This window comes from Protomyctophum parallelum (assembly GCF_964188405.1).
Source record: "Protomyctophum parallelum genome assembly, chromosome: 3".
Lineage (NCBI taxonomy): Eukaryota > Metazoa > Chordata > Actinopteri > Myctophiformes > Myctophidae > Protomyctophum > Protomyctophum parallelum.
Genome location: NC_139698.1, coordinates 40,830,988 through 40,844,205, shown reverse-complemented (window position 1 = coordinate 40,844,205; position 13,218 = coordinate 40,830,988). Strand labels below are relative to the sequence as shown.

General features: G+C 41.2%; 2 protein-coding genes across 3 annotated transcripts in view; both read left to right on the top strand.

Annotated features, from left to right (window-relative positions):
• The window catches only part of atp2c1 (ATPase secretory pathway Ca2+ transporting 1), a 33,451-nt gene extending 26,069 nt beyond the window's left edge, over positions 1–7,382 (top strand). For both annotated transcript variants that reach the window (XM_083761080.1, XM_083761079.1), the window contains exons 22-27: positions 487–555; positions 1,691–1,807; positions 2,320–2,467; positions 2,781–2,876; positions 3,430–3,571; positions 4,166–7,382. In XM_083761080.1, the coding sequence (XP_083617206.1) occupies positions 487–555; positions 1,691–1,807; positions 2,320–2,467; positions 2,781–2,876; positions 3,430–3,571; positions 4,166–4,293 (700 nt within the window). In that variant the 3' untranslated portion in view covers positions 4,294–7,382. The remainder of the gene's footprint in view (positions 1–486; positions 556–1,690; positions 1,808–2,319; positions 2,468–2,780; positions 2,877–3,429; positions 3,572–4,165) is intronic.
• Positions 7,383–10,928: 3,546 nt separating this feature from the next.
• Positions 10,929–12,877, top strand: rpp25l (ribonuclease P/MRP 25 subunit-like). The gene is made up of 2 exons (XM_083761044.1): positions 10,929–11,000; positions 11,730–12,877. Exon 2 carries the CDS (start codon positions 11,737–11,739, stop codon positions 12,436–12,438), a length of 702 nt encoding a protein of 233 aa, XP_083617170.1. The 5' UTR covers positions 10,929–11,000; positions 11,730–11,736; the 3' UTR covers positions 12,439–12,877.
• The last annotated feature ends 341 nt before the right edge of the window (positions 12,878–13,218 follow it).

Below are 13,218 nucleotides of genomic sequence, written 5' to 3'. Positions count from 1 at the left end.
CATTAATTAATGTTGCCATTTTCATCTTTTGAAAATTCATGCAATTCATCCCATGTACAGTATAACGACTACACTCTGACTGAATGACCAGAGAGCACCTGGGGTATGCACTCCAGCACTCTTGGAGTGCATTTACAAGCACACCCACAATTCTAGAGATTGTTAATCAAAACTGCTGATGGAAAACGTTTAAAAAAAAGTGATTATCAAAATCCCATTGGAGTCTTAGCAGAAGGAAGACCTGGGGCATTAAAACGCTAAAGGAAATGGCATACAATGTAATGAGGAATTTTTGCAAAGGTGTAATTGGAATCATAGGCTCAATTTGACAAGTTAATGCTTTGATTGCATCTGTTGATCTGTTTAAATGAGCTTTTCTTCTAAAATGTTTTTTCTCTGTGCTGATGAGCGTGTTTCTTTAAAATGCAGTTTGTAATGTGTACATCACAGTACATTTTTACCTCCTTGTGTGATTTTTGTTCACAGGTCCGCCATAGAGGAAGGTAAAGGGATATACAACAACATCAAAAACTTTGTTCGCTTCCAGCTGAGCACGTGAGTAACAATTGAAGTTGATCATATTTACTGTTGTCGTTCAATGGAGGAGGTCATTTTCTTTTTTTTTTATTAAAATATTCCATAGAAGAGTTGTCAGGTGTTCTTTGTAAGGCTTACTATGAAAACGTGCATCTCCCGTCCGCTAGTTAGTCAACCACGTCTCCATATATAGTAACGCGCCACATCATGGAGACACTTAGATCTCCATATATGGATCTGACCTCGTGACATCACGTTACATAATGGAGCCCCTTAGATCTCCATATATGGTTGTCAGTCCATCATACTGTATGTCAGTCTGACATCATCAAACCCTCTACAGTCTACAGTACACTCAAGATATGCTATATATGGCCATGAACCCTGGCCATACCTGTTTTTTAATTAGTTATTATTTTTTCGGCTTTCGCCTTTATTTTATATATTTTTTATAGAGGGACAGACAGTAGGCTGACAGGGAATGGGGGAGAGAGATGGGGAGTTGAACCCGCGGCACACTGCCAGACTCGCCCAGCAGTCTGCCGTCACCCAGGCGGATGGGTGCACGCGCCGATCTGCAGATCGACCTTGACATCATCAGGGATCTCCATATATGGGAATGTCAATATATGGCCATATCACGCCTCCATATATGGTCACACCTTGTAACATCACGCCTCTGTATATGGTCACGCCTCGTGACATCATGGAGACCCGTAGACTTGTAAATGGGTGGCACAGTCTGTCCCTTCTAGCCTCACAGTTAGAAGGGACTGGGTTGGATTCCTGTCTTGAAAGTTGTGGACACAAAACACAGTAATAGTGGTCTCTATCATGCTGCCTTCCCAATGGTCAGCCAGGGCGCCTGATGTAGGGGATAGGACCTGGTTGGAATAACGTGTTACGTTGTACCTGGGGAAACTCTCCCCTGCCAGGTGATAAGAAGCGGCCTACTCACTCCACATACATTGAAGGAAGTATTGAGCTCAGTTTGGGGCATTCCCCAGGTTGGCAGAGGGAGAGTAGCGCCCAAGATTACAGTTTAGACAATTGGAACTGGGTGAAAAATGGGTTACAAAATCGTGGATTATGGATTAAAAAACACTTTTTCCTCCTCCTAATCCCTATTGCATGGGCCTCTGGTGGTCTACAGGAGCATCGCAGCACTGACATTGATTTCCCTGGCAACGCTGATGAACTTCCCCAACCCTCTGAATGCCATGCAGATCCTGTGGATCAACATCATAATGGACGGACCTCCAGCTCAAAGGTACTGTAACACTAACAGAGATTTTACTGCAATGGAAAGACTTTGACTCAGACATCAAATGTATGTATTATAAAATGCTCGTATTATCAATACTGTTAAAAAACATTTGACAATCTTACATTTATCCGTTGGAATTGTGCTTTTCATGATTTTAATGGACCCAAGGATCCGAGGTCAAATAAGATGTTGAATTGAAGATGAATAATACAAAGAAAATTTGAATTAAAATTAATACATACAACTATACACTGGTGGCTTTAGCCAATGTGCAAAACCTTGGTGTCTGTGCTCTGAGATGGCAAAATAAAATACCCCAAGGACATGGCTGAAGGCCAATGCAATATCAGTATGCAATGAGTATCTTAGCAACAGGTGCATGGGAAAATAGTGCACGCTGTCATGAACTGTTTTAAAATTACCCTATATATGAGTTGAGAGGTTTCTACCTGGAGGGAAACTCGGATGTCATAGACACAATGGATATTGAGTGATATGAGTCCTCTCTTCCTTAGTTTGGGAGTTGAACCTGTTGACAGAGACGTGATCCGAAAGCCTCCTCGTAACGTCAGAGACAGCATCCTCACCCGCAGTCTGCTCATCAAAGTTCTGGTCTCAGCACTCATCATTGTCTGTGGTACACTGTTTGTCTTCTGGAGAGAGGTGAGCTCTTTATTAACTGAAACCTCTGGAACATTTGTTTTCCGATTTAGCTTGTCTTCTTGTTTGGTTCAATTACTTGCATATTTATTTTATTAGCTACATATTCATCCACATTTGCTATCAAGAGCAAAATTGTGCACAGTTTATTACAACACTGAGCACCTGATAGGAATTGAAATATTTGAAAATACAGTATATGGTGCTTGTTTAAAATAACACTGCGTCATAAGTCTTTAACATCAAATAATTATGAGGAGGATACACTGTTTGACCATTTTAGTTTTTTCTGTTTTTGTTACTTTTTGTAATGTAGCTCCGGGACAATGTCATCACTCCACGAGACACCACCATGACATTCACCTGCTTTGTATTCTTTGACATGTTCAATGCTCTCAGTTCCCGCTCACAGGTACGGCACACGTGAGCTTCCTTAACCCATTCTTGGCAGGAACCCCTTTTGGTGTTAGCATTATGTTATGCTTTAGCTATTGAAAAATAGCAGATCTACAAGCTCATAGTGCGCCACCAAGTGGCGCGCTAAGAGCTTGTAGGTCTGCTATTTTTGAAAAATCGAAGAACGACTGACATAGAAACATAGCTTTTTCAGAAAACTTTCAGGATGTAGAAGACATTTGTAGAATCGTTCCCAGGTCAAAATAGGTTAAAGCCCCGTCAGCTGTGAATCAGACAATATTCAAACATTTACCTGGACGTATTTATTTGTTTGGAAAATGTAGGAAAACCAGAATTAATTCTATGTGAATTGCAGCAACATTGTATTGGGGCCTAAATGTCAACTGAGGCATGTTTATAAATCTTGTTTTTGTTGCTTATCTATGGTCAAATCTTAGAACACTTTTCTCTGGGTAAATGGATTTAGAGTATCTTAGAGAATACTTTTGCAGCCCAAGCATATAAATTGGGCACCCAGCTTTAACACACGTTCTTTTCCTGTTTCTCAGACCCGTATGGTACATGAAATGGGTCTGTGCAGTAATCCGATGTTCTGCTACGCGGTGCTGGGCTCCATCATGGGACAACTGTTGGTCATCTACTTTCCTCCTCTCCAGAGAGTCTTCCAGACTGAGAGCCTGAGCTTTTTTGGTAAGAGCTAAGTGGCTAGTGTTATCGCATTTGGCTCTCAAACTAGTAAAGACTTTATATATTGTGGTATATTGTAGATGAGAAAACATTTACTCTCAGACAAGCCCTGTTATGTCCCTTTTCTATACATTGTCCCAGCTTGCCACACCACTACTTTTGTTTGTCCCTGTACTGGACTTAGTCATCAAGCGCAGCCACCATGAAAACTGTCCTCCATGGTCTTTGCATTGCTAGTGAGCATTGTCTGACCAATCAATAGTCTGCAGCATTTCACGTCACCATTTGGTATAGGTTCAGACCTGCTTGGCACACATGGAACTTTGGATGTATCCGGTACTAATGGAAAGGAAAGAATGAGGGCAGAGCTGTGGCCTGCTATGTCAGGACTATGCAATGGGGCGGCAGTGGCTCAGAGGTAGAGTGGCCGGTAGAGAGGCCAGATGGGAATGTTCCCAGTTCGATCCCGGGCTCCACCAGAGTTGGTGTCGAAGTGTCCTTGAGCAAGCCGCTGAACCCCTAATTGCTCCAAATGTGCAGATTGGTGCCTTGCGTGGTTCATAACTTCTCCCCCTGTCTGCATCTCTGTTCCTTCAGACCTGCTGTTCCTAGTGGCCCTCACCTCATCTGTCTGTGTCGTCTCTGAGGCTATCAAGAAGGTAGAGAGGTGGAGAGGAGCTGAGAGGACAACTAACATGCCCATCGAGACCTTCTACGAAGTATGACGCACAAGGACCTCCTGGCCAAAGGACAATAGATTTTTGGGGGCAATGACTGATGGAGTTAATGTAAACACAGATGGGATTGATTGATGGATGAGAGGATGAGGATGGTAGTGGTTGGACTACAATGAGTGTGGGATAACAACCGGCAATCACTAACTGAGGCTCCTGGGAAGCTGTAAAGGATCCAGGTGTCACTGACTAGGGCTCCCTGACCCAGCAGCGGTTTTGGTTGGGGACTTGGTTGCTCCTGGCCTCCAGCTAGGTTGATGAGAAGAGCTTTATTTAATGGATATTGGAACTGGATTGGCCAGACAGACGTGGCAGGACAGTGTGGTTTCTGAGAGAGCTCGCTGTAGACTTGGTACCCAGCCCAGTGGACGACTCTTTCACAGCTCAACGCACCATCTATCCATGTCTTTTGTTTGACTTGTGCTCTCTTTGCCAGTTTGCCCCTCTTGTCTGGCTTAAGTGAAGGTACCAGAGCATAGCTTTGTTGAAGTTTGGCACTGGCCTTCCTGCATTCCGGCTTGCTTTTAACTTCTACAGTAGTTCATTTTCCTGTTATCAAGGAATAATGCAGGCTAAATTTGAAAGAGTCATGGCTTGAAATGTGTGCAATCCTTCTTTTCAATGTTTTTGTTTTGGTATATACATAGGAGGTGTTGACCACTACACAGCCTGCTTTGTGTGGTTGAATATAATGGTAAATTATTTGCAATGGGTGGAATACTTTTTAACTCTTATACAAGTGAATATACAGCATTTTCTGTTGTCTATTAGATCTTCTGGTTAATTCTAAGCACATTGTTTAAGGAATTAAAAGAAACCATAGGTTGGTTTATATGGACAATAACAAATGTTATTATTATTATTAAATAATAATAATTTATTATTTTAATCATAAAGTGAGTTTTCTTTTCTCTCACACTTGTCATGCTTCATTGCACTATGGTTCCAAATGCTTAATGCTCCTCTGTGAGCAAGTGATAGAAAATAAATAAAAACAGGTAGTGCAGTGCCAAGCTGTCCTAAGACCTGTGTCTGTGGCTATTCTGGCTAATTTACTCAGTCATGCGTCTACAAATTTGGCAGGTGCAATTGAGGTTGTGGCTGTTGAATGAATCAGCCTTTGGGCTTGGTGGAGGAAAAAGTTAAGATTCTTGTCCTCCATCCTGATGCAAACATTTCTTTCATTTTAAATGTGGAATTAGTCCTCAAAAACCGCAACAATCTGTTCTCAGAACAGGTTAGCACTGATATGGTAGCTTCAGGGTACAATGTTGACACCTTTATTATGGCTTTCTCCGTTTCTGTGCCTTAGAAAAGTAATTACTTTTTCCTTAACTTTACATCACTGGACAAAAGAACAAACCTTCATTCAAGTGTTAATAAAATGTTCAGTAGGTGCAACACTTGAAGGGGAAAATAATCAACCCATATCGGCCTCATTGCAATTAAATGGACATTTTGGGTTCAAAATATTCAGTTCCTTACAGATGATTGATACAATTTCCCATATGTTTTGTTGACGGTTATATTCCTAATTTTATTTAAGACTTCAAATCCCATAATTCACTTACTGGCACATAACTGGAGTTTTTGTTACTTACCCAGCCAACACTGGCCATGATACTCTTAGATGCTCTTAGATTCCACAAAAGAGTAAATGTCTGTACTGAGAGAAAATTAAAACGAGCAGAAATATTTTTGTTTCATAAATTTTAAAAGTAAAGGATAATCTTCATAATGCTAAGTATCTCTTTCTTATCCCTGTACTTCCTGTGTTTTTGAGGTATATTCCACTTGTGTCCAGGTTTCTTCCAGATGTACAGTTATTAAGTTTTCACACCATCCAGAAACCAGCCACCCCAGAGTGACTCGCATTCCTCTTCCTCACTTTTCAGAACAAACTTTTCCATCACTTTTGGATATGATGGAAGATACTAGGTACTGTATGTAAACTTGTACAGTCTACACTGTAATATAAGTGCAAATATGTCTCAGTCTTAATGACATTCATATGCGCTTGCTATATCAATTGTGCTTACTGTATCTTGTGTATCGGGGCCAAAAATGATTGACAAAGTTTTCTCTCTAGATACAACTGTGTTCTGCATTAGGGAGCACATGGGCCTTGTTTGCTGTGTTAGCACTGAGTTTTACTCCTGCTAGGCAGAAGTTAGGAAGCAGTAGAATCAATGCCTGGAGCAAAATGCTGTTATATTTTGTCTGTGTTTAGTAAATTGGTTTACATTACCAGGCGCATTGGGATGACGGGTGAAGTTTACCAGCCACCACAACTGATATGTTCCTCTGTCTGTAATCGCATATTATTACATAAATGTTAATAGTATTAAATTGTTGCCATCTGGTGAAAACCTTGTATGTCCAAAACTTAAACCATTTAAAATTGTGAAATCTACAAGCGCACGTGTTGTGAGACTTTTTTTCACTACTTTTGTGCAACACTCTTGTATGATGAAGTTGGCATTAATTTATGAAAAAACATCAAAAGTTGAAATATGAAGATACAGTACAAGGTTTTTGCCTGTTGGCAACTCCAAAGCTATCCCCTTGACCAACTATTTCTTTGTGAAAATCGTTAAAGCAACATTCTTCTTCCATTGTCACCTGGCATTTTGTTTTATAATGCAATATTGTGTCAAGAGTGGGATGGCCGACATGGAAGGATTTTAACTGAACTGGAATGCTAAGCAGAGTGGGACTGCCAGACACAGTTTAATGCTGCACATTTTGCTGTGGTTAGTATTATCTACTCTACAAGCCACTGCAGTAGATGACAAGCTACTGCTCTGTTCTAAAAGTCATGTTTTCTTAATTTTCTGGATGTTGAGTTATTGGAAGCAACTTGCCACTTTGGCTGGTGGAAGACAGTTTCTCCTCTGTCCCTTTTCTGTCTGAGTCAGCTACTGCTTTGGTCTCGTGCTACTAGGCGATGTGGACATTAGTCAAATGATGATCTCACTCTTTATAATATTTTATTTATAATTTGTGTGTGCAGCACAGGGGAAGTGAATATTTTGTCACTGGATGAAAATGTATATTAAAGTTTTCTATGAATCTTTTAATGGCCTGATTTTATTTAATTGAAATATGAACTTACTTTATAATAATTATGTAAATACAAATAGTGTCTTATCCATTCATAAAGTTTTAACGATGCATGCCTTTAACCTCTACATTATTTTAAATTAAAAGAAAACATTTATTTCAGTCCATCAGGACCAGGACAGGATGTGTTATATTCAGTAAATTAATAAAAAGACGTGTACTGCAAAATATGCAACAGTGATTGCTCTCTAAGCTAAGGAAAGTAAAGCGGCTTGATATCGTTTAAATGATCGACTGTCCACAGTTTTAGAATCCATTATATTGATTTTGATATAGCAGTCAAAATATTGCTTTTCTTCTAAACTAAAAACTAGTTAGCCTATTTGTCATAAAATGTCTCACCTGTCAGCAAGCCATGCTGTCTTCAGTGAGCTTCTGTTGGACTCAAAAGGCTTACGACTGAGTCTGGCATTTACTGCATCTAATTGCCTAAATTGTGGTATATATTCACGTTTTCATAGCAAGCCATTTTATCATTGCTTACAAACTTGACATGTCAAACTGGTTATGGTGATGTATCCAAAATGTACTATTGACATCAATGTCATGAGTACCAGACATCTGTCTAAATATAGTATATAAACTAGATTCACCTCCGTTTGTCCATGATTTATTTTAATGTGTATGGTACTAGGGACTATAGGCTACATGCCTAAGACTGCATTTAGTTTGACACCAGATGTGTCATCTCAAATTAATATTAAAGGCAATAAATGTCAAATTATTAAAAGATGTGTAGTTTCAGACTACTCATGCGCAGGCCACCAGACAATTACTATTCCACAATATCCGAATGTATGACGGAAGCATTTGAAAATAGCAGGAGGCAACAGTCTGGCCACGTGAGACTACCAAAGACAAAACGGATTTTGATAGTAAAATGAGCTCTCATTCAAATTATACAAGCTGCTCAAAATCACTACGAGCCATGATCTGCCATATTGTCAAAACAGTCAATGTAATATGGTATCTGGATTTAAGTAAAAGTATCAATACTGCAATGTAGAAATACTCTGTTACAAGTCCGGAATTCAAAATTTACTTGAGTGAAAGTACAAAAGTAGCCTACCTCAAAATACGGTATACTTAAAGTAGGCTACAAAAGTAAAAGTAATCTACTCATTATGCAGAATGTCCAGTTTTTAAATGTATAAAATGTAATGCTTTAATTTATACTCCATGACACTATGATGTATAAATTGGGCTTTAAATGGTTTCATCTCATTGCGAATCTGAATTAGGATCTAGTCCTCTTGTGGGTGACTGGTTCAAGTCAATACCTTTTCTTTTTTTCTTTCTTTTTCATCCCACGATTTTGTAACCCATTTTTCACCCCTGTGTCAATTATCTAATGTTATCCTGGGCTCTACACACCCTCCGCCAACCTAGTCCCCATATATGGGGGACATGGAGAGCAACTCATGCTTCCTTCATGAGTGCCCAAGTTGCTCCTTTAGTTTACTCCTGAGTCCTGACAGAGGGCAGTTTCCCTGGTTGGACGTAGCGTTATTCCAACCAGTTCCTTTCCCCTCCATCAGGTTCCCCGGCTGGCCAGGGGGAGGCAGTATAGAGACCAGTTCCTTTCCCCTCCATCAGGTTCCCCGGCTGGCCAGGGGGAGGCAGTATAGAGACCAGTACCTTTCCCCTCCATCAGGTTCCCGCCATGCTCTGTGTAGTGCGAGATTGTCAGAAACCCCCCAGGGAGGTCAAAGACATAGAAGTCACCGGGCACTTCCACTCTCTCGCCAAGGAGGCGATTTGGCTGTCAGCCTCTCCAAAGCACTGTGCGAATGGCACCTTCAGGTTGGTCAGGGTTTGTTTGAGCACCAACTCAACCAGGGTTGGCAGGATGTTCTCGTTTCTCGTCTTCAGCTCGTTTCATCAGGGTGTCATATTTCTTATCGGAGCAGTCTGTCTCTCCATCCAGTACTACATACGGTTTAATCCCACATTCTCTCAGAGCCTTGACAAACTTTGTAATGTCCTCAAATGCATCATACTCTCCACCATGGTTTTGTTCAAAGCCAGTGTTATGATAGAGCAAATGATACAAGTTACAGCCGTCAATAACAAGCTTACTGTTACTGAAATGTCTATTTCTAAATATCTGACTGTTGTTCTCAAGAACTTTGCTTGCTGTGAGTTGGCTGAGTTAGCCAATCAGGCACCTTGTTGTTCCCTTCTAGACAAGGAAGTGGAGTAGTGCCGCGGAAAACAAAAACCAATTGTGCATTTTATGACTATAGCGTGCAACTTTCAGCATATCATCTACACACCCCAAGGTTTGATTTCAGACATGGAAACACTTTTTGACTGACCTCTGGTGACCTTGAGGGGTCATTGACCTCAGAATTGCATTTTTGCACGTTTTGCTCCATTCTTTTCCACTATAATAATTAATTATGTTTGTTAAATGGAAGTTTTAATTGTTCTAATGAATGACAACTTAAACCCCAATAGTCTTCAGAAATGGTGAATCATGTCAACCTTTATAACATTAAAAACATTAATAGTAACCGTTACTTCTCAGGAAACAGGGGGAGAGAGAGCCCTCCCGATGGTCCTCCGTGCACCTTGATGACATGGGACTTGAACCTGCGCCAACTGTCTGTGGCAGAGGCAACCGATCAAGCGCACCACACCATTGAGCCAAGGCACCTTTGGGCATTCAGCACGTGTCTCCTGGTGCTTTTGAGTGTTTATTTTTTCATTCGAGCCTTGAAAAGTTCAAATTACTGAAGCATTGAGCTGTAGGCCGGAATGGGACTTGAACATGGATTGTGTGTACTGAAAGACTGATCATGATTAGACCACTGCATATCAGCCAGAGACTCAGTCAACGTCTCCTGGTAATTTTGAAGTGATCTTTTTTTTGTTAGCCTTCAGTTAGTAAAGTTAAAATAATTAACACAGAATCATATTAATCAGATGTTTCTTAGGCATACCTATAGAACTGACAAGTGTTCACCATTCAGATTAGCTAACATGTACTGTTGTACTTGCTTGCTGTGCTTCAAAAAGCCGGAAGCCATGCATCATGCATCATGGCTTATATGTTTATGAAAACTATCTCAACTCTCAATCGCCCACAATACACCCTACATTTTTCCATGCCTTCGGCCTGCCTACATCACTTGATTTCACATGATTGAGTGATTGATTGAATACTTTATTAATTAACAGTCTGAGTGTGCACTATACGATTTTATAATGATTGTTAAGGAAATAACACAAAGGTTCTTATTCCAATAATGGTCCTCCTGGGTATTCAATTATTATAGCCATTATTATAGCTATTAAGAAGCCATGAACGTAAATGTAGCCTACAAAACAAATACACATTTAGAGAAAGGTAACGTTCTCCACAACCATTGCTCGATGTGATGTGAAATTGTGAACGCCTAACCCAGTGTACTCTCTGCTGCCCCATCTGGCGGAGTCAGGTTAGTGAACACCGATGTGCCCTAGAATTTAGAAGAAGATCATCACAGCATTTTGCAGCAGTTGGTATCGTCGCACGTTAGAAACTGGCAGGAGCAGTAAACATGTGGGCAGTTTCTAAGGTTTTACTTCAAGTAAGATTATTAAATATAAATTCAGTGTCTGTTCGCTACAATTAGACGTATACAATACATCCAACTAGCTGGTTGAACCAGGCTATGACTATGGTTAAATTACATGACGCTACATGCTAACCAACTGAATAACTTCTAGACATATTGTCCACGCTAATGTATTAGCTTACTCGCTGCTTAGCTCATGCAGTGTTGGTGGTAGCCCGGGTGGTAGACTACAGCACGGGTCAACGCGTTTTACAAAGTAACATTAGAATGATGTCATGTCAGTTACAGTAACGATTTTGATCATGTCATCAAACAATTTGCACAATTTAGGTTGAACGCCACGGTGACGTCTCAACCCGGGCCCGTTCGGGACCCTTGTAGCTTTTCTGTATTTGGGGAGACCGTCTCCCCAAATACAGAAAAGGACTTCAAGATACAATTGTACTGTATACTAGTGAATGTCGACATACTATTAGTTAGACTACATAACGCTTATGACTACACGCAAAATACCATTGTACAGTCAAGCAATGACATGATTTAATCTAATTAGCTGATAATTAATAATAACCTGACTCCGCCAGATGGGGGCGGTATTTATTCACAAGTTCACGTTGTGAAACAAATGTGATTGTGAAGCAAACGTCTTCCATCTGGCGGAGTCAAGTTAATTTAATATTTGTGTTATCTGCTAATAACCATTATGTTTGCATTGCATGATCAAAACTTTTCTCTCTGCAGATGTCAAATGGAAAACTACAGTAAGGCCAAGGCGGTGGAACAGCCCTATCCCTCCCCGTTCCCTGATCTCCCCCCCACCACCCCAGAAGTACGGGTCAGAGATGGCAGCAAGATCTGCAACCTAATGCGCTATGCCCTGAGCCGCATGGAGCCCAAACCAAGGGTAGCTGAGGATGAGGAAAAGGGACTTTCTAGAACTGATGAAGGCGATGTAGTAGCCATGGAGACTCGGGAAGTGACAGGCCGCTCGCTGACCACTGAGAAGTCCCTCAGCCGGAAGATACTGTTCACAGCGACTGGTAAAGGGGTCTCCAAAGCCATCACGTGTGTGGAGATTATGAAGCGACGTGTGAAGGGGCTGCACCAACACACCAAGCTGTTGTACAGCACAGTGGACGAGGTGTGGGAGCCCTTGGAGCCCACAGCAGGGCTGGACAGTCTGACGGTCAGCAGGAATGTGCCGGCCATCTGGATCCTCCTCTCCAGGGACCCTCTAGATTCCAATCTGCCAGGGTACCAGGCTCCAGGGAACTTTGATGCCCTCTGGGCTCATTCAGCCAAAGAAGAGGCAGGGGCTTTTGGGGGTCAGAGACATGGACACAACAAGAGAAAGAGAGGAGGTGGTGGAAGCAGTGGCAGCAGCAGAGGAAAGGGAGGGTCTGGACGTCATACTGGTCGGCCAAAAGAGCCATTTAAGAGCCAGAGTTAATTCAGGCACTGCAGTTTAGAAAAATATTTAAGTTGAAGAATACACACCTGGACACTCAGATATTTTATGTTCAGGCAACTAGGATCTTATTACCTCTGCTTGCATCATTTGACCACTGTAATGCAGAATATTGATAAAAACCTTGCAACGTTCTGTTTAATTTGTACCAGAATTGCATTGATGGATGCTTTTTCTTTCATGTGATTCCTCACAGCTAGCCATGCAGCCACCAGCCGAAGCTATTTTGTTTTAAATGTATTTTCTTATTTTGATGGGTAAACGGCAACTACATTCGTTTTGAATTGGCTTTTAAACAAATATCACCGGAAATCACCAACTTTTGGTGTCTAATTTGTTTCAACAATTGTGTGAAAGGCATATGTCTCAAAGTCTACAGTAATGTTAGTGACTTTGTTTGAGAAATAAAATGTAACGATGATTTCTTTACCTTTTTGATTTTGTCATGCAAATATAAATGTCCCCAAATATTTTTGTCCCCCCCACCACCATCTGGTAAACCGAATATTAGACATTATAGCCTAGGCCACTCTTAGCCACATGGCTTTCATTGTGTTTAGGTCATGTTCTTCTAAAGTAACCAGCTCAGTGGCCTTGCTGTGGTTTGAGTATCTGCCCTGAGACTGGGAGGTCGGGGTTCGATCCCCGGCCGGGTGATACCAAAGACTGAAAGATGGGACCCAATGCCTCACTACTTGGCACTCAGTCAGCATCAAGGGTTGGATTGGGGGCAAGTCCCTGCGACATACCTGTACTAGTGTC